At 34.5% G+C, this 22265-nt stretch overlaps 1 protein-coding gene across 16 annotated transcripts in view; it reads right to left on the bottom strand.

Annotated features, from left to right (window-relative positions):
- DLG1 (discs large MAGUK scaffold protein 1) overlaps nt 1-22265 on the bottom strand; it is a 247770-nt gene that overhangs the window by 161882 nt on the left and 63623 nt on the right. For all 16 annotated transcript variants that reach the window (XM_081073459.1, XM_081073475.1, XM_081073476.1 and 13 more), the window contains one exon: nt 9909-10073. In XM_081073459.1, the coding sequence (XP_080929585.1) occupies nt 9909-10073 (165 nt within the window). The remainder of the gene's footprint in view (nt 1-9908; nt 10074-22265) is intronic.

Below are 22265 nucleotides of genomic sequence, written 5' to 3' on the forward strand. Positions count from 1 at the left end.
CGTATATACCTAAATCACAATTGGTTTCATATGATTTGATTGGGAGGAGGAAGGCAACCAACTCTTCACTGGTCTCTGCTTTAGAATAGCCCTACTCATGTAGCAGAGCTGAAAGATACACTCTATTCCATTAAAACAAAATTTAAGTTCATTATAAAACCTGGAAACTCTGTTTAATATAATGAAATAAAAATATAACACACAATGTCTAAATCACCAAAAAAATTGCTATTAACGTTTTAATATGACATATAAAGAATTAACATTCTTTTTTCTATACAGTTTCTTTTTCACAGAGTGATAATAATATATATAGCTGAACTCTAAACAGGAGGAAGCTTTGGCATCCATTTAGTGGATTGTTATGTAACCTAAAATGTGATTATGAAACATTTATGACTGTGAGGATGTTTATCTTATAACATTAAATGGAAGTAAAGACAGTTCAAAAATTTATACAGCATAGGCCCTCTATTTGTACACCTTTCCAAACTCATGAATAAATCTAGAAGTCTTCAGGTATAGTAACAAAAACAAGGATTCAATAATCTTAGTGAAAAATTTTAAAAGGTTGAAGGATGACAGGAAAAAGAGTACTGAAACTCCAAAATTCTAAAAAAAAATACAAAGTAACTTCAAAGCTAATGTACTGTAAATGCAACATAATAGGGATTTTCCTTATCTTTGTATCTTTATAAACTGGCCTATTAAATTTCAAAACATACAACTGCATTAAGAGAAGACTGAACTGAGAAGATTGATAACAGATTTGTTGTTTATCTAGAAAATCTCTGATCACATCACATATACAAATTCCTTCTGTATGAGCACCATCTAGTGGTCAAATTGCATGTAAACTATATGATCACCTTAGTACATACACTAGGGCCATCCAAAAAGGTAAAATATGTTCAGCAATATTTTAATATGCTCCAGAGATGTGAAAACACAGCTGATTTCAAAAAGTGCCCATTATGTACTGAAAATGGGAAAGATTCGGGGTGGCCGGATGGCTCAGTGGATTAGAATGCGAGCTCTGAACAGGGTTGCCAGTGCGATTCCCACATAGGCCAGTGAACTGTGCCCTCCACAACTAGATTGAAGAAAACAAGCTGCCTTTGAGCCCCAGGAGGGGCAGCCAGATGGCTCAGCTGGTTAGAGTGCGAGCTCTCACCAACAAGGTTGCCGGTTCAATTCCCGCACGCGGATAGTGGGCTGTGCCCTCTGCAACTATGAAAATGGCACTGGACAACGACTAGGGAGCTGATGGACCCTGGGGAAATACATTGTTTTCCCAATACTCCCCCCCCCAATTTTTTTTTTTTTAAAAAGGGAAAGATTCTATTGCCATATCATGTTCTTTCCTCTGCTACCCCCATTTCTCACAATATTTGAAAAATTACCAACTGTTGCTGGTGATTTCATTTGATAATATTTTCAGTACTAATGTGTCTAAGCTAGGAAATACACTTACTTAAATAACTGCTGACTCATACACCTTCTTCTATCTTCGATTTCAAGTCCCTCTTTAACTATGTTTACTTTGTACATATTACTATGAACATATGTTCCTCAATGATCATTGCAAAATCCCATACTAAGTAATGTACCCACTATACTCCTTGTCACTTCACCTAGATTGAAATCTATTTTGAAAAAGGCTGGGGTTTTGTTTATTTCATTTATTTTTCCGACCATTTTACCTAATTCCAAACTCATTTTCAAATTTGGGAGTCATTACACTGTTCTTATTAGTATCACACACACTTCTATATTTATAACTGCTATATACAATAAAAAAATACCCACTGTGTACTTTTCATCCTCATTAGGATTTTCCACCATAATATTTCCAGTTTCTCTCTTAAAACGGCCTAACATTGGAAAGAAAGTTTCCCCTTCAGAGTTGTAAATCCTAATTACCTTAGGCTACGCTCTAAATAAACTAACTTTCAATCATTCTTATTTAATTCATTATTTCAGTAATGAGATTCAACATCGGCACCCACAAAAACCTGAGGGATTATTTCATGGTCCATTTCATAATGGCAAATCCTTCTTCATAGGACTTAGGATCAAGAACTTTCACACTCTGACATCATTTCCTAACAAGTACCCTAAACATCAGCTACAATATCCTGAACTTTCCTGTATTTTTAGTTTCCTCTGGTTATCACTCTCCTACTATACTTATTTTCCCAGTAACTGCCTTCTCTTCTGAATAGGCATTTTGTACACATCCTTCAACACCTTGCACAAATGTCAACATTTTTTCAGAATACTCCAAGAGTTTAATTTCTCTATTTTGTCCTGTTACATCAACTGTGTTATAACTATCTGAACAAAAAATACTAATCACTAGAAGTCTAACAAAGTTACAACATAGATGTTTAATAAATGTTTGATAAATGTATTTATTGTTTGATAAGCCAAATTAATATTCTAGCAGTTGATTTTTAAAGCAGGTATCTATTAATCATATATATGTATATATATATATATATAATTTTACTATTATTAGCCTTTATGAAAATTATAAAGAGTAAAGTAGTGCCTAATTGGAGCGTATAGTCACAATGGTGAAATAGGTAAATGCTGTGCTCACCTCCTCTCACAACCACATCAAAATTACAACTAAACTACAAAACAACCGTCAATGAGAATCACCTGAAGTCTAGCTGAACTGAAGTCCTATAACTAAGAATATACAGAAAAAGCCAACTCAAGACTGGTAGAAGGGGCAGAGACACAGAACGGGCTGGACCCACACCCCCTTGTGGCGGTTAAAAATCAGGAAGGATATCTTAGCTGTGGAGGTCCTGGCTGAGGAGCCAAGGGGTTCCAGCGCTACATCTGGCTCCCCAGCCCAGGATTCCAGTACATAAAGAAAAGTCCCCATAACTTCTGGCTGTGGAAACCAGTGGAGATTGTGGCTAAGTGAGATGAAGGGCTGCTGGAGACCTAGGCATTCCTCTTAAACGGTCAGAACAGGGGCTTACTCACTGACAAACTCACCTGCTCTGAGCTCCAGAGTCTCCATCAACCTGGCTAACACCTTTTGCCCCACCCTGGTGATTCCCTGAAGCCCTGCCCACCCAACAGGGCCCACCCAAGCTGCTTCTAGTGGCTTTTCCATACAAATAGCTTGTCTTGGCTCATGCTGTAAACTTTCCTAAAACGTCTCAAAGGTTCACAACCCCCAAACAAGCAGCATCTGGCCTATGCATGCCCCATACCTCTTGCTAAGCAGCCCCCAAACCAGGACTAGTGGCAACTGACCTCAGTTCACAGCTTAGCCTCTCCCAGGCACCTCCAAGCTCAGCACAAGTGGCAACCATCTGAAGATCACTTTGTAGCTCAGACCAAGTGGCTCCAGGCAGGACACAGGTAGTGGATACCCTTGGCCTGCACCAGAGCCCCTCCCAAGAGGCCCCAGAACAAACACATCCAGGCCAGCTTCAGACCACACCAGAGCACCACAAAACCACCTCCACAAAAGACACACCCAAAGGGCAGACTTGGCAGGCACCAAAGCACTGCTAAAGGAAATCCTGCTCCCTGGGTCATCCCCTGCACAACAGCATCTCTACTGTAGTCACAGTCCTTACAACCAATCAGCCCGAGAGTCAATCCCTCCCATAGACATGCAAACAACCACCAAGGATGAACTACAACAGGAGGGCACATAGGACCCACACAAAAGACACACCTGGAGCACCTGGTTCAGGCGACCAGGGAGACTGCACCACTGGGCCCCACAGGGCACTTACTACGTAAGGCCACTCTACGAAGACCACGAGACATAGCAGCTCTACCTAATACATAGAATCAAACACAAAGAAGCAGTCAAAATGGGGAGACAAAGAAACATGTCCCAAGTGAAAAAAACCAAATAGAACAAAACTCCAGAAAAAGAACAAAATGGGAGACAAGCAACCTAACAGATGCAGATTTTAAAACACTGGTTATAAAGATGCTCAATGATCTCAGTGAGAACATAAACAAAGAAATAGGAAACATAAACCCAATCAGAACAAAAAGAAAAGAGAATCCAAAAAATGAGGATAGTTTAAGAGACCTCTGGGACAACATCAAGTGTGCAACATTCACATTGTAGGAGTACCAGAAGAAGAAAAAAACAGCAAGAAATTGATACCCTATCTGAAGAAATAATGGAAAACTTCCCTAGCCTGGCAAAGGAAGCTGACATACAAGTCCAGAAAGTGCAGAAAGTCCCAAACAAGATGAACCCAAAGAGTCCCACACCCAGACAAATCATTTAAATGACAAAAGTTAAAGACAGAGAGAATCTTAAAAGCAGCAAGAAAAAAGCAGGTCATTTCCTACAAAGGAGCTCCCATAAGGCTGTCAGCTGATTTCTCAACAGAAACTTTTAATATTCTGTGCCAATCCCTTCTGGCCTGCAAACTGATGAAAAGCAAGGCGGCCTACACCCATGATTACTCTTCTCAGTGAAGCTATCATTTAGAATCAAAGGATAGTCAATGAGTTTCCCAGACAAGAAAAAGCTAAAGGAGTTCATCACCACCAAACCTGTATCACAAGAAATATTAAAGGGACTTCTTTAAAAGAAGAGAAGATCAAAAACATGAATAACAAAATGGCAATAACTACATACCTATTAATAATTACTTTAAATGTAAATGGATTAAATGCTCCAATCAAAAGGGTGGCTGAATGGATAAGAAAACAAAACCTTTACATAAGCTGCCTACAATAGACTCACTTCAGATCGAAAGACATACACACACACAGACTGAAAGTGAAGGGATGGAAAAAGGTATTTCATGAAAATGGAAATGAAAATAAAAGCTGGAGTAGCAATACTTACTCCAGACGAAATAGACTTTAAAACAAAGGTTATAAAAGAGACAAAGAAGGATCCAGTAATTCCATTTGTGGGTATTTATCTGAAGAAAGCCAAAACACGAATTTGAAAAGACGTATGTTTCCATATGTTCACTGCAGTATTATTTACAGTAGCCAAGATATAGAAGATACTTACTGTCTTTCAATAGATAAATGGATAAAGAAGTGGTGCATATATATGTGAAATATTAGTCATAAAAAAGAATAAAATCTTGCCATCTGCAACTACCTGGCTGGACATAAAAGGATATTATGCTAAGTGAAGTAAGTCAGACAGAGAAAGAGAAATATCACAATTTCACTTATATGTGGAATCTGAAAAAACAAAATAAATGAGCACACAAAACAGAAACAAACTCAGAGAACATTTTGAGGGTTGCCAAATGGGAGGAGGTTGGGGGATGGGTGATAAAGGAGAAGGGATTAAGAAGTACAAATTAGTAGTTATAAAACAGTCATGGGGATGTAAAGTACAGCATATTGTAATAACTATGTATGGTATCAGATGGGTACTAGATTTATCGAAGTGATCACCTCATTAAGTTATATAAAAGTCTAATCACTATGGTGTATACCTGAAACTAATATACTATTACATGTCAACTATAACTGAAAAATAAAAAAAATTATTAATAAAAAACCAAAATAGTGCCTAATTTACACTGTACTCAGATCACTAATATTCAAAGATAATTTTTCAAATTACAAGAATAATAATTCATATACAAAGTTCTACGTATAGTATAGTATAATAGTTACTTGTTTGCTTCATTCCAAACCACAATACTGTAAAAGTGGAAAAGCTCCTTATAATTTCTTCTGGGAATGAAAATCCTTACCTACTCTGTACTACATGTAAATCGGAGAGCCAGCAAGCAAAAGGTACGTGGGGTAGCACGGGGGAATCATTCTCTCTAATAGCAGCAGAGGCTGATTCATAACTGTTTCAGAGATTGATGCTGTTAATATCCAAAAAAAAGAAAATAAACTGAAAAAGATAGAACAAGAGAATGGCCTACAAGGATGGACAGGTTTTCAATTGCTTTTCAATGAGACTAGCTGAATTATTACCACAGGACAGTAAGACGCTTTGATGCTAGTACTGTACTTTCTTGATCTTACCAAAATGTGTTGAGAGACTTAAAATTGCCGCTTCACTAAGACAATAGTAAGACACCAGAAACTAAGATGTATACCAATTTTAGGAAAGATAAAATGTGAAAAGTTGTATTTTATAACTGATGAGGGATATTTTAATCTCAATAACATACTCCTTTAAATGAGCCTCTGTCAAATTTGTCTTTTTTAAAAGCTCTTGGGGGAAAAGGGTCAGAATCCCTTATATAATTAGCTATGTGCAAGAGACAAGCAACTGTATGTAAAGGATAAAAACAATTTTAAAGCAGTTATCAAAAGAATCAGGTAAAGCTGACTTTATTCTCTTGTGGTGAGGAAATTAGGGGAAAATGCGTCAGACTAAGAAAGCATGTGAGAATCTTACAAAAGTAATAATGCTTTCTCTCTCAATAACTGGAAATATGTCAGTTGTCAACTGTAAAGATCAAATAAAGAGATGATGGGGCCCAACCGGTGGCTCGGATGGTTGGCGTGCGGAGCTCCTAATGCCAAGGTCGCCGGTTCAATTCCCACATGGGCCAGTGAGCTGTGCCCTCTACAGCCAAGATTGTGAACAACAGCTCTCCCTGGAGCTGGGCTGCTATGGGCAGCCGGAGGTCAGGGTGAGCTGCCGTGTGCTGCCAGGAGGGGCCAGTGGCCAGCGTGAGCGGTCGGCGGTGTGTGAGAGCTACCGTGAGCTGTTGTGAGCGGCCAACCAATGACCGACTGCCTCAGCCAGGGGGAGCGCAAGGCTCATAATACCAGCATGGGCCAGGGAGCTGTGTCCTACACAACTAGACTGAGAAACAACAGCTTGAATGGGAGTGGGGGTAGGGGGAAGCGGAAGAAAGGGGAAAATAAAAAAAAGGGGGGGGGGGAAGATGTCAGAAATTTACATTAAAATACCTCAACAAATACAGTGAAGAAGTATATGTATGTTTGGTTCAATTAAGCTAGGTTCGAGTACAGTGCTTCTCAATCGTGACTATACACAAGAAACACATGGAGTGCTTGTCAAAATCCCAAAGGTCAGACTATATTCCAGTCCAATTAAATCAGAATCTCTGATGTGGCATGCAGACATCAATTTTTAAACCTCCTTAAGTGATTCCAACGTCCAGCCACAGTTGAGAACCACCTATAGGCAATGATTTGTACTAATTAGGAATTCACATTCCTAGACTGATCAGCTAGCATTTAATTAGAAAAGTCATATCTGGAGACGGGTGCTGTAAGTTTTTTGTTAGATTAATATTTGATCGACACCAAAGGTTTTTTCTATTATCATAATGAAGGAAGTGGGCTTTCACTGATGAAATCCACTGTCTTCTGGTTACATGGGTTGGCTAAATTTATTTAGAAGCACAATCCACCCTTATAAAAGAGAAAGAGAAGACTCTGAAGAGGCCTATACCCTTAGGGATGGCACCTTGGGTTTAATCTCTTAAGACGTCTTGGTAACAAAATCTATGTCTCTGGAATACCATTTCATTTGCCTAGAAGGAGCATTTCATGCAACAGCAGAGAGTTGAGGCTCCATCTTATTTAAAAAAGAGGCTGTATAAAATGTTTTAAGCAGGCTAGTTCATTGCCTATTTAAAAGTCTGCTTGTGTCAGAATCTGCATAAACTGGAAATAAACTACCAAAACACCTACCAAAAAATGAGGAATTGGGTGTGTGCAAATTGGCTTTGGATAGTCTGTAACAATCAGAATGATCAGAAATACAAAACATCAGAAACAAAAGACTTATATATACCTAGCAGTTTCCTCCACACACACCAAAATAAAAAATAGGTTATATAATTTCAGTCAAGAGAAAACAGTCTCAGGTTGACAAGAACAGCCTATAAAGCCAAGAGGGAGAATAAGTGTTCTAAGGTTCTTATGTTGTTCAGAATGAGGGTAAAAGATATTTATTGACTTTGGATTTTTTAAAGTTAAATACATACATTAAATTTTCTAGGATAACCATTAACGAGAAACAGAATAACTTCCAAGCTAATAAAAAGGAAAAATTAGATGACAAAATACAATCTAAAAGAAGACATGAAAGAAGTAAATGCCTCCTATGTTTAAAAATTAAGAAACATATTTCTAAATAACTCATGAGGCAAAGAAAATAATCATAATGAAAATAAAAGGAAATGTTTGAATGATAAAAAAATTACATATTAAAACTTGGAAGATACAGTTAAAGTGCTAAACAGAAAATTTACTAACTCAAATATTATCAGAAAAGACTGATAATTCAATAAACAATGAACTTAAAAACCAGAACAAGAAAACCAAACAAACTCAAAGAAAGCAGAAGAGAAAAAATAAGAGGAGGAGAAAAGCGAAAAGAAAAAAGCAGAACTAACTCTGTCAACTGATTTTTCCCTGTGTATCTCTCATTTAGTCTCCCAAGGGAAGATCAGATTGCTTATACCAAACACAATCTTTAATTGATATGTAGGCTATCAACATTTATATTTATATATGTACACAAATATGTGTATATATTTGTGTATGAAAACAAGGGGGTGGGGGTGGCAGCACAAGGGGGCGGCAACAAAAGAACATTTTTTAAAAAGAGATGGTTCTTTGAAAACACCATCTTTGAAATTGACCATCCACTGGCAAGAATAATCAAGAAAAGAACACACCAAATAAGCAACATTAGGAATGAAAAAGGGGCCATACTTAAATATGCTATGGACATAAAAAACAGCAAGATATTAATAATGTTTTGAAATATGAAATGGACAAATTCCTAGGAAAAAAAGCCTACAAAAACTCAACAGAAAATATGAATGGTACTATAACCATCAAAATTTTTAACCAATAATATGAAATTATCGCTCAGAGAAAATTTAAAAACTCAGGTTAAGTTTTACTAGTAAGAAACGATCCTTAGTTATAATACATACAACCAATACAGTATCCAGAAAATATAAAGAGCTTGCACAAATCAGAAAAGGACAACCCAATACAAAAATGAGCAAAAATCTTGAGAAGGCATGTCATTGAATAGGAAACCTGAATGAATAATAAATGTATTTAACTTCATTATCAAACAGGGAAAATGCACATTAAAATCACAGTGAGATACTATCACAAACCCCAAACAATGGCAAAAATAAGAATATCAAGTATTGATGAGAATATGGATCAATTAAAACCGTATATATTGCTGCTGAAAATGTAAATTATATAACGACTTGGAAAATAATCTGGTGTTACTCACAAAGATGTGTGTGTCCATAACCTATGTTTTTAACAGCACTTTTTATACTACTAATAATCTGAAGATATCTCAATGCCCATCAAAAATAGTATACTCATAAAACAGAAAACTTGAGAGCAGTGAAAATAATGAATCTCAGGAATACACATAATGTTGAGGAAAAAATCCAAGTTGAGTTTATATGTAGTATAATTCCATTTATATAAAGTTCAAGATAGGCAAAATAAATACATATTGATTAGAAATCTAAATATGTGGCAGAACTTTATAAGAAACCAGGATTGTGGTAATTTCCGAGGGGGACAACACGGTAATGGGATCAGGTAAAACTCCATGTTAGACTTCCAAGATACTGTTAATGCTCTTTTTCTGTACCTACTAATATTTAAAACAAGTATTTAAAAATATTTCAGTGTGTGGTATTCCAAATGTAACAGTTATTTCCTTCATAGGAATTTTTAGACGTAAAGATAGTATCACTGATTAAAATTCATAAAACATATTATTAAAAATGTTTTTAGAATACTAATATTGTAAAATTCCCTATACTATGAAACGAGAAACGATCAAGGGGAAAAAAAATCCTACATGAAAGAATAGCTCTGAGCATGAGCTATACTAATAACAAAAGTAATATGTAGTTCACAGAAACAAGATTAAGTTATTATCTTACCTTTATTGGTGAAATATGAGAATGAGAAACAAATCCATGGACATTCTCAATTTCTGAGAGGTTCTTCTCTGAGACATGAACCAATTCTGGACCTATCACCTCATTAGTGATTTGTGGGGAAATGTGCTCTTGAGGAGGTGCGTCTTCATCCTGATACCGGTATTTCTATAAAGTAAAGAAAATTGTTAAAATATGAAGAAGCCCTGAAAAGCACAGTGAGTTCAATTCAAATGATGGTCTTCACACCTAGCCAAATACTCAATAATATTTAACTACATGAAGTTTATTCTGTGGCTCAACACATAAAGTCTGAGAGAAACAGAGCTCCATTTTAAAGTCCTGCCAATATTTTAATAAAATTATTAGGTTATTAAAAATAGTTCAGATTCTGGAAAGATAGTGAATAAGAAGCATCAGGAATCTGTCTCCCCAGCTACACAACAATTGCACAGGCAGAATCTGTCTGGTGGGGCTGGCCCAGTGGTCAGGCGGTTGGAGCTCCATGCTCCTAATACTGAAGGCTGCTGGTTCGATTCCCACATGGGCCAGTGGGCTGCGCCCCCTGCAACTAACAACAGCAACTGGACCTGGAGCTGAGCTGCGCCCTCCACAACTAAGATTGAAAGGACAACTTGACTTTTTCCAAAAATCCTGGAAGTACACACTGTTCCCCAATAAAATCCTGTTCTCCTTCCCCAATAAAATCTTTAAAAAAAAAAAGAAAGAATCTGGTTTGGTGTAACTATTTTGAAACTCTGGAGTCTGTTAAAGGTTTGCAACTTCCAGGGGAAACTTGGATAGTAAATTGAGATTAATCTTGATCAATTTCACCACTTCTATTCAACCAAGAAATAGAAGTTATAGCCAGAACAATAAGGCAAGAAATGAAAGGTATCCAAATTGGAAAGGCAGAAGTAAAATTATTTCTGCAGATGATATGATCTTATACATAGAAAATCCTAGACTCAGCAAAAAAAACAAAACTGATAGAACTAATGAGCTCAGCAAAGTAGGATACAAAATCAGTTGCATTTCCATACACAATCTGAAAATTACAAAAATAATTTCATTTACAATAGCATCAAAGCGAGTAATTAGGAATGAACTTAATTAACCAACAAGGTGAAAGACATTTAATGAAAACTATAAAACAGCAGAAAGAAATTAAAGCTTATAGAAATAAAAGGAACACATCTTATGTTCATGGATCAGAAGACTTAATATTGTTAAAATGTCAATATTTCTCAAAGCAATTTACAGATTCAATACAATGCCTATCAAAATCTCAATACTTTTTTTTTGCAAAAATAGAAAAATCCATCTGAAAATTCACGTAGAATCTCAAGGGATCTGAATAGCCAAGATAATCATGAAAAAGAACAAAGCTGGAGAACTCACATCTCATGTCAAAACGTACTACAAAGCTGTCAAATCAGTTTGATACTGGCATAAAGACAGACTAATAATACAGACCAATGGAATAGGAAAAAAATTCCAAAATAAATCCTCATACATATGGTCAAATTATTTTCAACAAGCGTACCAGGACCATTCAATGGAGAAAAGACAATCTTTTCAACAAATGGTGGTGAAAAACCTGGATATCCACATGCAAACGAATGAGGCTGGACGCTTACCTATCACCATATACAAAAATTAACTCAAAATGTATCAAGGACCTAAATGTGAGACCTAAAACAAAAAAACTCTTGAAAGAAAACATAGCACAAAGGCTTTATGACATTGCATTTGGCCATTTCTTGGATATGACACCAAAGGCATAGGTAGCAACAAAAAGACAAATTGTACTTCATAAAAAATTTTAAAATTTGTATATTAAAAGGCACTGTCCCAGATTAAAAAGGCAACCCACAGAATCGGAGAAATTATTTGCAAATCATGTATCTGATTAGGGATTAATATCCAGAATAGAGAGAACTCCTAAAACAACGACAACCAAAAAACAAACAACCCAATTCAAAAAATGGGCAAACGGCTTGTAGAGACATTTCTCCAAAAAAGATACATGAACGGCCAATGAGCACATGAAAAGATGCTCAACATCGCTAATCATTAGGGAAGCACAAATCAACACTATGAGATACTATCCACACCCACTAGGATGGCTACTATTAAAACAACAACAAAAACCAGAAAACAAGTATCGGTGAAGATGTGAAGAAAATGAAACCTTTGTGCATTGTTGGTGGGAATATAAAATGGCACATCCACTGTGGCAAATAATATGGCAGTTCCTTAAAAAATTAAAATACAATTACCATATTATCCAACAATTCTACTTCTGAGTAGCCGAAAGAATTAGAAGCAGGGTCTTGAAGAGATACATATTTGTACACCTGTGTTTATAGCAGCATTATTTACAATAGCTAAAACATGGAAGAAACCCAAGTGCCCATCAAAAGATGAACGGATAAGCAAAATGTGGTATATATATATATATATACAATGGAATATTATTCAGCCTTAAGGAAGGAAACTCTGGAATATTACAACATGGATGAATCTTGTGAACATTGTGCTAAATGAAATAAGCCAGTCACGAAAAGACAAATAATATATGATTCTACTTATATGAGACATTTAGTCAAAATCAAAGATAGAAAGTATAATGATGGTTGCCAGGGCCTGGGGGAGGAGGAAGAATTGGGAGTTATTGTTTAATGGGTATAGAGTTTCAGTTTTACAAGATGAAAAGAGATGGGGATGGATGGTGGTGATGGTTGCACAAAATAGTCAATGTATTTAGTACCACTGAACTGTAAACTTAAAAATGGTTAAGTTGGTAAATTTTATGTTATATGTATCTTACCATAATAAATCAAAAGAAAAAAGAAATTCAAAACCCTGAATATAGATTTGCCAATTTTTCACCCAGTGTTAGCTTAACACTATCTCTGAAGATATAGTTGTTTGAGTGACGTCAACATGAAAAGATAAAGTTATTCAGCTAAATTAGTCTGTTTTTCTGATTCAGTTCATTTGTACAAAAATGAAAAAAAATCAGCCTTTTCAAATTCTAACTTAAAATTAATCTATTAGATAACAGTATTTTTCTTTTACCTAAAAGAATCTTTTTTCTCTCTTACTCTCATAATATATGCATATAATTCTATGCAATCTATTTTTAAAAGATTACCATAATTTTAAGAAAACCAAATCTACCTCACACCATACACAAAAGTAAAAGAAATCATAATTATAGGAACTGGGAGAACAAAAAAGTGTATGTTTCTTAAATCAGGCTGCAAATCTGTATGCATAAACACAAGACCAAAACAAACTACAATATGCCCCCTCCATTAGCACACTCATAAACACTCACACAAGGCACACACACACACAAAGAAGAATTTATAACAACAAAGGATTATTAATCACCATAAGCTGCTTTTATAAATCATTTTTTTTAAAAAAATAGTCAGCAAACATAATAATAAAGGAATATTCACAAAAGGCATACAAACGGATGAATACACTTATAGGAAAAACATGCTCGACTTCTTTAGTCAGTAAAAATTACAATACCAGTAGGCAGAGAAATGGACATAAATTGTCACATTCCTGATGGAGGTCTTTTTCTGGAGGGCAGTTTGGCAATATGTTTTTAAAGCCCTGAAAATGTTTCTACTCCTTGATTCCATTTTTAGGAATTAATCTTAGAGGTAGCATCACTAAAGAGCATAAATATTTGTTGGATATAGATAGACAAATATGCATTATATATTTTAAAACCTTAACTATGAATTTGACTGCAACCTCCAGCATCAATTTTAAAATAACGTCCTTCTGTGTGAAATGGTACAATTACATGGAAAACAATTAGGCCCACATCAACATAAGCTAGCTAAAGAAATCTTTTTTTACATGTACACCTTAATTAGTTTCAAAACCAATGAAAAGAATTCCAGAACTTTATCCTGAGTAAGTCTGAAGTTAACATAAAACATATTTACAGAACTTAAAACAGTTTATACACTCAATTGAGCGGACTCAAAATCTAAGTACTCTTATTTATACCTGGGTAGTAGATATGAACTAAGAAAGGAAACTTGATACCATCTTTTCAAACTTTACAGGTACTCCACAATTTAGTAAATACTTTAGGGAGAGATATATGTAGAAGGATATTCACTAGCGTATAGTTTGGAATAAAGAAAAATTGGAAACAAGCTGCCTGTCAAACAGATGTGCACCCCGAAAAACATAAAGGGCTAAATAAAATATGGTAGTCATCCTAGGAAATATTATGTATAAGTTAAAGTGAGTAAAAACCTACTTCTAATAGGAAAAGATGATATCGATTACTGAATGAGAAAAGTATGTTTCAAAGCTAACACACACATTTTCAACATTTTAAAGCAAAGCAACAGTATATTTGTGTATGTGTATGTATATATAAACGTTATATGTACATGCATATGCAATATGTTTATGTGTGTATATACATATATGAGTATATACATATGAGTATATATGTGTGTGTATATCTATATATACAAAGGGTGCCAAAAATGTATACACATTTTAAGAAAGGAAAAAACTGTATTAAAATTGTAATAATGTATACTGATAATGAAAGATGAATACAAGTCACATTTGACTTCTGCAATTACAAGAAGTGCTTGAAGTGGTTACCATCAGCATAATTTTAATACATTTTTTTCCTTTCTTAAAGTGTGTACACATTTTTTTGGTATCCTCTGTACATATAATCTTTATATTCATAAATGTACATATGTGATTGGGGGGGCTCTGAAAGGATTTAAAACAAAAAATGGTTCATTCTGAAAAGGAAAGAAATTGTTACAAGATTGTCTTTTTAAGTATCTTTTAATATGTAAGTTATTCTTTGATCCTTTTTTATTCCTTATAATTATTGAAAAAAATCAAGGCTTGTTTTTTTGTTGTTGCTGCTGTTGTTGAGGTGTACAACAAAAAAACAAACAACCCAATTAAAAAATGGGTAGAGGAACTGAATGGATACTTCTCCAAAGAGGACAAATGGCAAATAGACATATGACAAAATGTTCAACATCACTAATCATCAGAGAAATGCAAATAAAAACCACAATGAGATATCACCTCACCCCAGTCAGAATGGCTATCATCAACAAGACAAATAGTAACAAGTGTTGGAGAGACTGTGGAGAAAAAGGAACCCTCAGAACACTGTTGGTGGGAATGCAGACTGGAGCAGCCGTTATGGAAGGCAGTGTGGAAGTGCCTCAAAAAATTAAGAATAAAATTACAGCAATCCCTCTCCTGGGTATCTACCAAAAAAAATCTGAAAACACTTATCCGTAAAGATATATGTGCTCCGATGTTCATAGCAGCTTTATTTATGGTGGCCAAAAATAAAGGAAAAAACCAAAGTTTCCTTCGATAGATGATTGGATAAAGAAGTTGTGATATATATACACGATGGAATACTATTCTGCCACAAGAAAAGATGAAATAGGACCATTTGCAACAACATGGACGGATCTTGAGATTATTATGCTAAACGAAATAAGTCAGACAGAAAACGTTGAGAACCATGATTTCACCATATGTGGGATATAAAATTGAAAGCAACAAAGAAACAAGACAAACAAAGAAACAAACAAAAACTCATAGACACAGACAAGTTTAGTGGTTACCAGAGAGTAAGGGGGAAGGAGGAATAGAAGAGGATAAAAGGGGTCAAATATATGGTGATGGAAGCAGAACTGACTCTAGGTGGTGGACACACAATGTGATATATAGATGATGTATTACAGATTTGTATACCTAAAACCTATGTAACTTTACTAACCATTGTCACCCCAATAAACTTTAATTAAAACAAAACAAACAAACAAACAAAACTTGCTTTTCAAAATCACCACTAAGGAAAGTAAAAGGCAAACTACAAAATGAGAGAAAATATTTGTAATAAATAGATTTGATAAAAGACTCACATCTGAATATATAAAGATATCTTATAATTCAGTAACAGGAAGATAATCCAGTTTTTTACAGTGGGGAACCAATTTATATAACACTTCATGTATTTGTTTGCTAAGGCTACTGTAAAAAAGTACACAAACTGGGTGGGTTTTAAACAGCAGAAATTTATTATCTCACAGTTCTGGAGAACAAAAGTCTGAGACCAAGGTGTCAGCAGAGTTGCTTCCTTCTGAGGGTTGTGAGGAAGAATCTATTCCATGCCTCTCTTCCTGATTCCGGTGGCTTGTTTGATACTCTCTGGCATTCCTTAGCTTGTGGATACATCACCCAGATATCTGCCTTCATCTTCATGTTGCATTCTTGTTTTGTGCCCGTCTCTTTGTCCAAATTTCCCTTTTTATTATGTGACACCAGTCACACTGGATTAGTGTCCACCCTAATAACCTCATTTCAACTTGATTAATTCTGTAGAGACCCTATCTCCAAATAAGGTCACATTCTGAGGTACCAGGGGTTGGGATTCCACAGTATCTTTTTTGAAGGGAACACAATTAAACCTGTGTCTCTTCCCCAAAAGAAGAGATATTAAGTCAAACAGGAAAAGATGCTCAACATTACAAGTCATCAAGGAAATGCAAAATAAAACCATAATGAGATTCTACTGCATACCCACTAAAATGTTTATTATTATCATTATTGTTATTATATTTTTTTTAAGAAAAGGCAAGTGTTAGTGAGAATGTGGAGCAACTGGGACTCTCAGACACTGCTAGAATTTAAAAACAATCACTAGATACTTATCCGAGAGAAATAAAAACATGTGTCTACATAAAAACTTGTACATGAAGGTTCATAGCATCTTTATTCACAATATCCAAAAACTGTTAACATTCCAAATGTCCATCAACAGATATGAAAAAACAAAATGTACTATATCCACATAGGGGAATATACCTTTGCAATAAAAAACAAGCAAACCACTGACACAAACAACAACCTCAGTGAAGCTCAAAGGAATTATTCTGAGTTAAAAAAAAAAGTAAGACACAAAAGAGTACTACAGTATAGGGAGCGGCCGGTTAGCACGATGCTTGTAACACCAGGATAGCAGGTTTGATCCCCTCATGGGCCACTGTGAGCTGCGCCCTCCACAACGAGACTGAAACAACTACTTGATTTGGAGCTGATAGGTCCTGGAAAAACACACTTAAAATAAATAAAAGTTAAAAAAAAAAAGGCAAAAGAAAAACAGAGTACTACAGTATAAATCCATTTGTATAGTTTTTGAAAATGTAAAATTATTTATAGTGACAAACAAGCAGATGATTGGTATCTGGTGGAGAGTGGAAGGTTGACTGGAATGCAAAAATGAACAAAGAATCTTTTTCAAGGGAGGAAAATATTCTGCAATTTGATTGTAGCAGGGTTCTACAGGGGTTTTACAGCTATAAAAACTAATCAAATTCTAGACTTTATATGGATAGAGTTTACTGAACAAAAATTATACCTCAATAAAACTGGTAAGCTTCTGGATATCTGCTGGAAAAGATCCCATTTCCAACAGTAACAACAACAGACAGAGAACTTGAATTAAACTTAAAGGACTCAAATCTCTATGAAGAAAACTTCAAAATTTTACCAAAGGGAATAAAGGAACACTGAACAAATGAAAAACACAGTTGTTCTTAGATGAAGGTCCAATATTTTAACAGTGTGAATTTTCAAAAAAAAAAAAAAAGTCCATAAATTCAATGTCTTTACAATCAAAATATCAATATGGGTGAGAATACTTGACAAGGTATTAGTAATCATCACTGGAAAAAAACTAGCATGTGAGAAGCCAAGAAAATTCTGAATTAAAAAGTCATGAGAGGCAACTGGTTCTATCAAATATAAAGAAGTACTAAAAGGCCTCAATAATTGAAAGCTTGTTAATAGTACAACAGCACAAACATAAATAAACAAATCAGTTGAACAGCAGTGTCCAACAACATAAGTAAATATACATGGGAATTTAATAATATGATAAGAATAATATTTTAAATCAGTGGGGGAATGATTACTGAATGAACAGTGTTTGGTAAATGGACTTCTGGAAAAAATATTCAGGATTCCTACAGCATAACTTACAAGAAAAAAATTAGATGTTAGATGATAGACCTAAACATAATGAACTGAGCCAAACACTTACTTAAACAAAATTGGAAAATTTTACACTCTTGAAATAGCGAAGTCTAATTTAGAAACAATATCTAGAAACCAAAAAAAAAAAAAAAAAAAGGATAAATTTGAATACATAAAATTTAAAACTTCTACATCACCAATTTATAAAGAAAACTAACTGGTTGGGAGATGGGGGAAGCCCAATTATATTATAAAATGGCCAGTTTTTAATGTATAATAAAGTCTTACATATCAATTTTTAAAATGAGTAAGAAACAAATAGTAATTGATTTAAAAAGGAATTGTAAAAAGCCAATAAACAATATGAAAAGATGTTCACCCTTCCACTCAAAAAAGACACTTAATATTTGGGCAGATCAACAAAAATATAAATGCCCGATAATACCTAGTGTTGATGAGGGTGTGGAAAAACAGAAACTCTAACATAAGTGGGAATATAAATGAGAACAGCTTTTTCTTGCTAGTAATTTTAACACTATCGATCAAAATGTGAAAGTTGTCATTATCCACAAATACAAAATAATATATAAATCAACAATTAGAAAAGGTATGACTTTAATGCTGAAGTGATTAAGATAATGTATATTAGTATATGGTCAGACAAACTGATGAATGGAACAACTACAACAAAACAAATCCAGAAACAGACTCACGTATGGAAATTTATGACAATACAGATCACTGGGAGAATGGAAAGAAACTGTCAATAAATGGGGTAGGACAATTAGGTAGCCATTACAAAAAAGAAAATGGACCTCCTACATCAAACCGAAATAAAAAATTAATTTCAGGCAGATTAAAGACTTAAATGTGAAAGTCAAAACTATAAAACTTTTAGAACACAATATAGGAGATTATCTTTATGATTTCCAGCTGGGGAAGAATATTCAAAACAAGATACGAAATGTGTAAACCTTAACAGAAAAGACTTGTAGTTTGACATGAAAATTACGTGATTCCAATCATCAAAACATATGAAAAAGGTTTGGACAAAAACGCCACAAGCCATAGACTGGGAAAAGGTATTCCTAAGCTTTACAACCAACAATATATGTATATATTGTATCTTAAAAACCTCCTACAAATCAATAAGCAAAAGAAAAACCAACAGAAAAGGAGGCAAAAGAAATGAACAGTTATATCATTACCCAGTAGTTAAAAAATGTGCAATATCGGACAATTTATTATTTAGGAATTATAAAGAAAAGCAAGAAACTCCAAATACAGAATTTACAATTATCATTACTGAATAGGGAAGAAATGGGATGGGTTCTGATGGGGGCACACAAGGGACGTCTAATATTCTTTGATTATTCTTAATGTTATGACCAGATTCTTCACATCTAACATATATTTCTTACACATTAATTTGTATTTATTCTGTATTTAATAAATACAAATTTTATATAGCATACAAATGACTGAGAAACTACACTTTCTAAACTTTTGGCATACCATTAGGGTTTAATGAACCCAATTCCAGTTTGAGTGTGTGGGTTTTTAAGCAAGGATTGCTTCTTCATAATTCTTATTTTTTATTAAGATTCTACACATAACGAAGAGGAAGTTTACTTTTTTATATATAGAATAAAATCCATTCTGTCTTGAAAGAAGTCACTGTTGCATCATCCTTTAGATCCCACCTTTGTAGATTTTTGTTGTTGTTAAAGTTTTGGGAAATTTAGATTTCTCAACTTTCTGTCTGGATGAAAAATTCCCAAGATCACCCCCTCCCCAGGTCCAATGCTTTGCAAGGATTTATGACACCAATTATACAGTCGTATTCACAGCTATCATTTATTTTGGTGACATGATACAAAGCAAAAATCAATAAAGGTAAAACGCAACATAGGGTGAAGTCTGGGGGATCCCGGGAGAACCAGGATCAAACTTCTAGAGTCCTCTCCCAGTAGTCACATAGATGTCCTTAATTTTCCCAGCTACAGTTGTGATAACACGTGTGAAATGTTGTCAACCAGGAAAGACGTGAGAGACTTAGAACCCAGGGTATTCAGTGGGGGCTGGTCATGTGGGCTAGACCTGTGTCTAGCACGGGCCTAACTTCCAGATTCCTAGCAGAAGTGTTCAGCATAAACCATATTGTTTAGGTGCAGTTTAGGCACAGTAAGCCAGTTTCATCAGTTAGTGGTGGGCATCCTCTTGAAATCTAAGTTCCCAGACACCAGCCAAGGACCAACCTTGCAAGCAGACCTTTTCAAGAATAACAACTTAGGTTATGTTAACTCTTTTCTGCACACCACCGATAATAGGAAAGGAAAAAAACTGATGAAGACATTTTACAATTACAAGCTGATTAGAAGATGAATGAAAATAAATGATTAATGATGATGGTGAATTTGACTGTATAAGTGAAATCTGAGACTACAAACCTTCAGATAACATTCTAAATGAATTTTCTCAAATGAAATTCAAGAGTAAAAGGACAAAAAGGGAAATAATGCATTTTCATCCACTTAGTCAAGGACTTTATCATGCAATATTTTATGACAAGAATTTGGACCATCCCAATATCCTAAAAGGAAGTGTGACAGTACCCTCTTGTTTTTCATATTTATACACCATGATTTGCTTTGTGCAGTTCATAAATAGACAATTATTGAAGGTAGTTACGTATATAAGGTGAATGGAAGGAAACAGATAATGCAAAAATGAGAAAAATTCACTAAGTTGATAATTCTAATTGGTGTTAATAAATCTAAAAATGAAATACTTTGCATTATGGTTCAAAGGCAAATAGATGTTCTCTCTACTAAGAAATCATAAGCCATCAAAGTTTACAAAAGTACTGTACTCTGTCTGATGTCAAGTGAAAGACCAAACCCCATTTGATATCTGGAATCAATATGTACTAAATGGATACATATTGCGTGTTTATGTATGTTAGCTAATGAGTGGTTAGTTACATTCAAAGGACATTGCACATTTTGGGTATAAATATCTAAAAGCCCAAATGTGTTATTTACATATAATGGAATACTACTCAGTATTAAAAGGAATGAACTATTAAAAGGAATGAACTACTGATGTAGGCAATGATGTAGATGAATCTCAAAATAATCTGAAAGAAGCCAGGTTAAAAAATACACCATACTTTATTATTTCATTTATATAAAACTCCAGAAAATTCAAACTAATCTACACAACAGAAATCTACCCATTTAGTAGTTTGGGAGAAGAGGGGGTGGAGAAAGATGGGAGGGATTGAAAAGAAGCTTGAGGAAACATGAGGGTGCTGGGTATGCTCACTATCTTGCTTGGACTGATGGGTTCACAGGTGTATAAATATGTCAAAACTGTACCCTTTAAACATGTACAGTTTATTGTCTGTCAATTATATCTCAATAAAGTTGATTTTAATAACTGAGCTGTTTAGATTTTAATTAAAATTTTTAATGCAGTTTTTCACTATTCCTTTATTCTTCTGCAAATTATTTATAAAATGATTTAAAATATTCAAAAAAATAAAAATGGTTAATACAAAATTAAAAAGTGACAAAGAAGGATGAATAATTTTCCAGGTACACTGAGGGTTAAGTGATTGTTAGCTAAGGAAAATGAAGAAGGCAGTCAGTATAGCAGATATCTAACCTTTACAAAAGTAATGAAAAGAACGTTAACAGAATTTATGACAATCATAATTTACTTTATATTTCAAATTTGTGAAATTTGTCACCTCACATTGATTTTTTTATTTCTCTAAAACCAAACTTAGGATGACTTAAAATAAAATTCTGCCAGGCGCTCCCAGTGGTCTATCACATCTCTTAATATCTACGAAATTCAAGGGAAGATTTCTTTTACATGTTTTTTAATTCCAACAAATGCCAAGAGTAGCTTAAAATAGATTTGTATTTTTAAAAAACACAGCTGTACTGTTGGAACAAACCCACTCCTAGACTTTAAGTCCAAAAAATGCAGCCAATTTGCTTCACACTCCTCAAAACATACTGTCAAATAAAAGTTATTTTCTACTTCTGTAGAACTAATAACTAATAAGGAACTACGACTTCTGCTGCCGCCTACTATGTTTTTATAGAGACAGTTCCCAATTGATAATTGATGAATATTCATATTCCAAAATATCAGTACTTTCGATTATTTAAAACAACTTGAAATAACAATATAAATTATGATTAGGTTTCCAAAGCCAACACATAAAAAGTCCACTTAACACAATGTACCTGAGACATATATTAGTTCAAA

The sequence above is a fragment of the Rhinolophus hipposideros genome, assembly GCF_964194185.1.
Source record: "Rhinolophus hipposideros genome assembly, chromosome: 2".
NCBI classification, from domain to species: Eukaryota; Metazoa; Chordata; class Mammalia; order Chiroptera; family Rhinolophidae; genus Rhinolophus; species Rhinolophus hipposideros.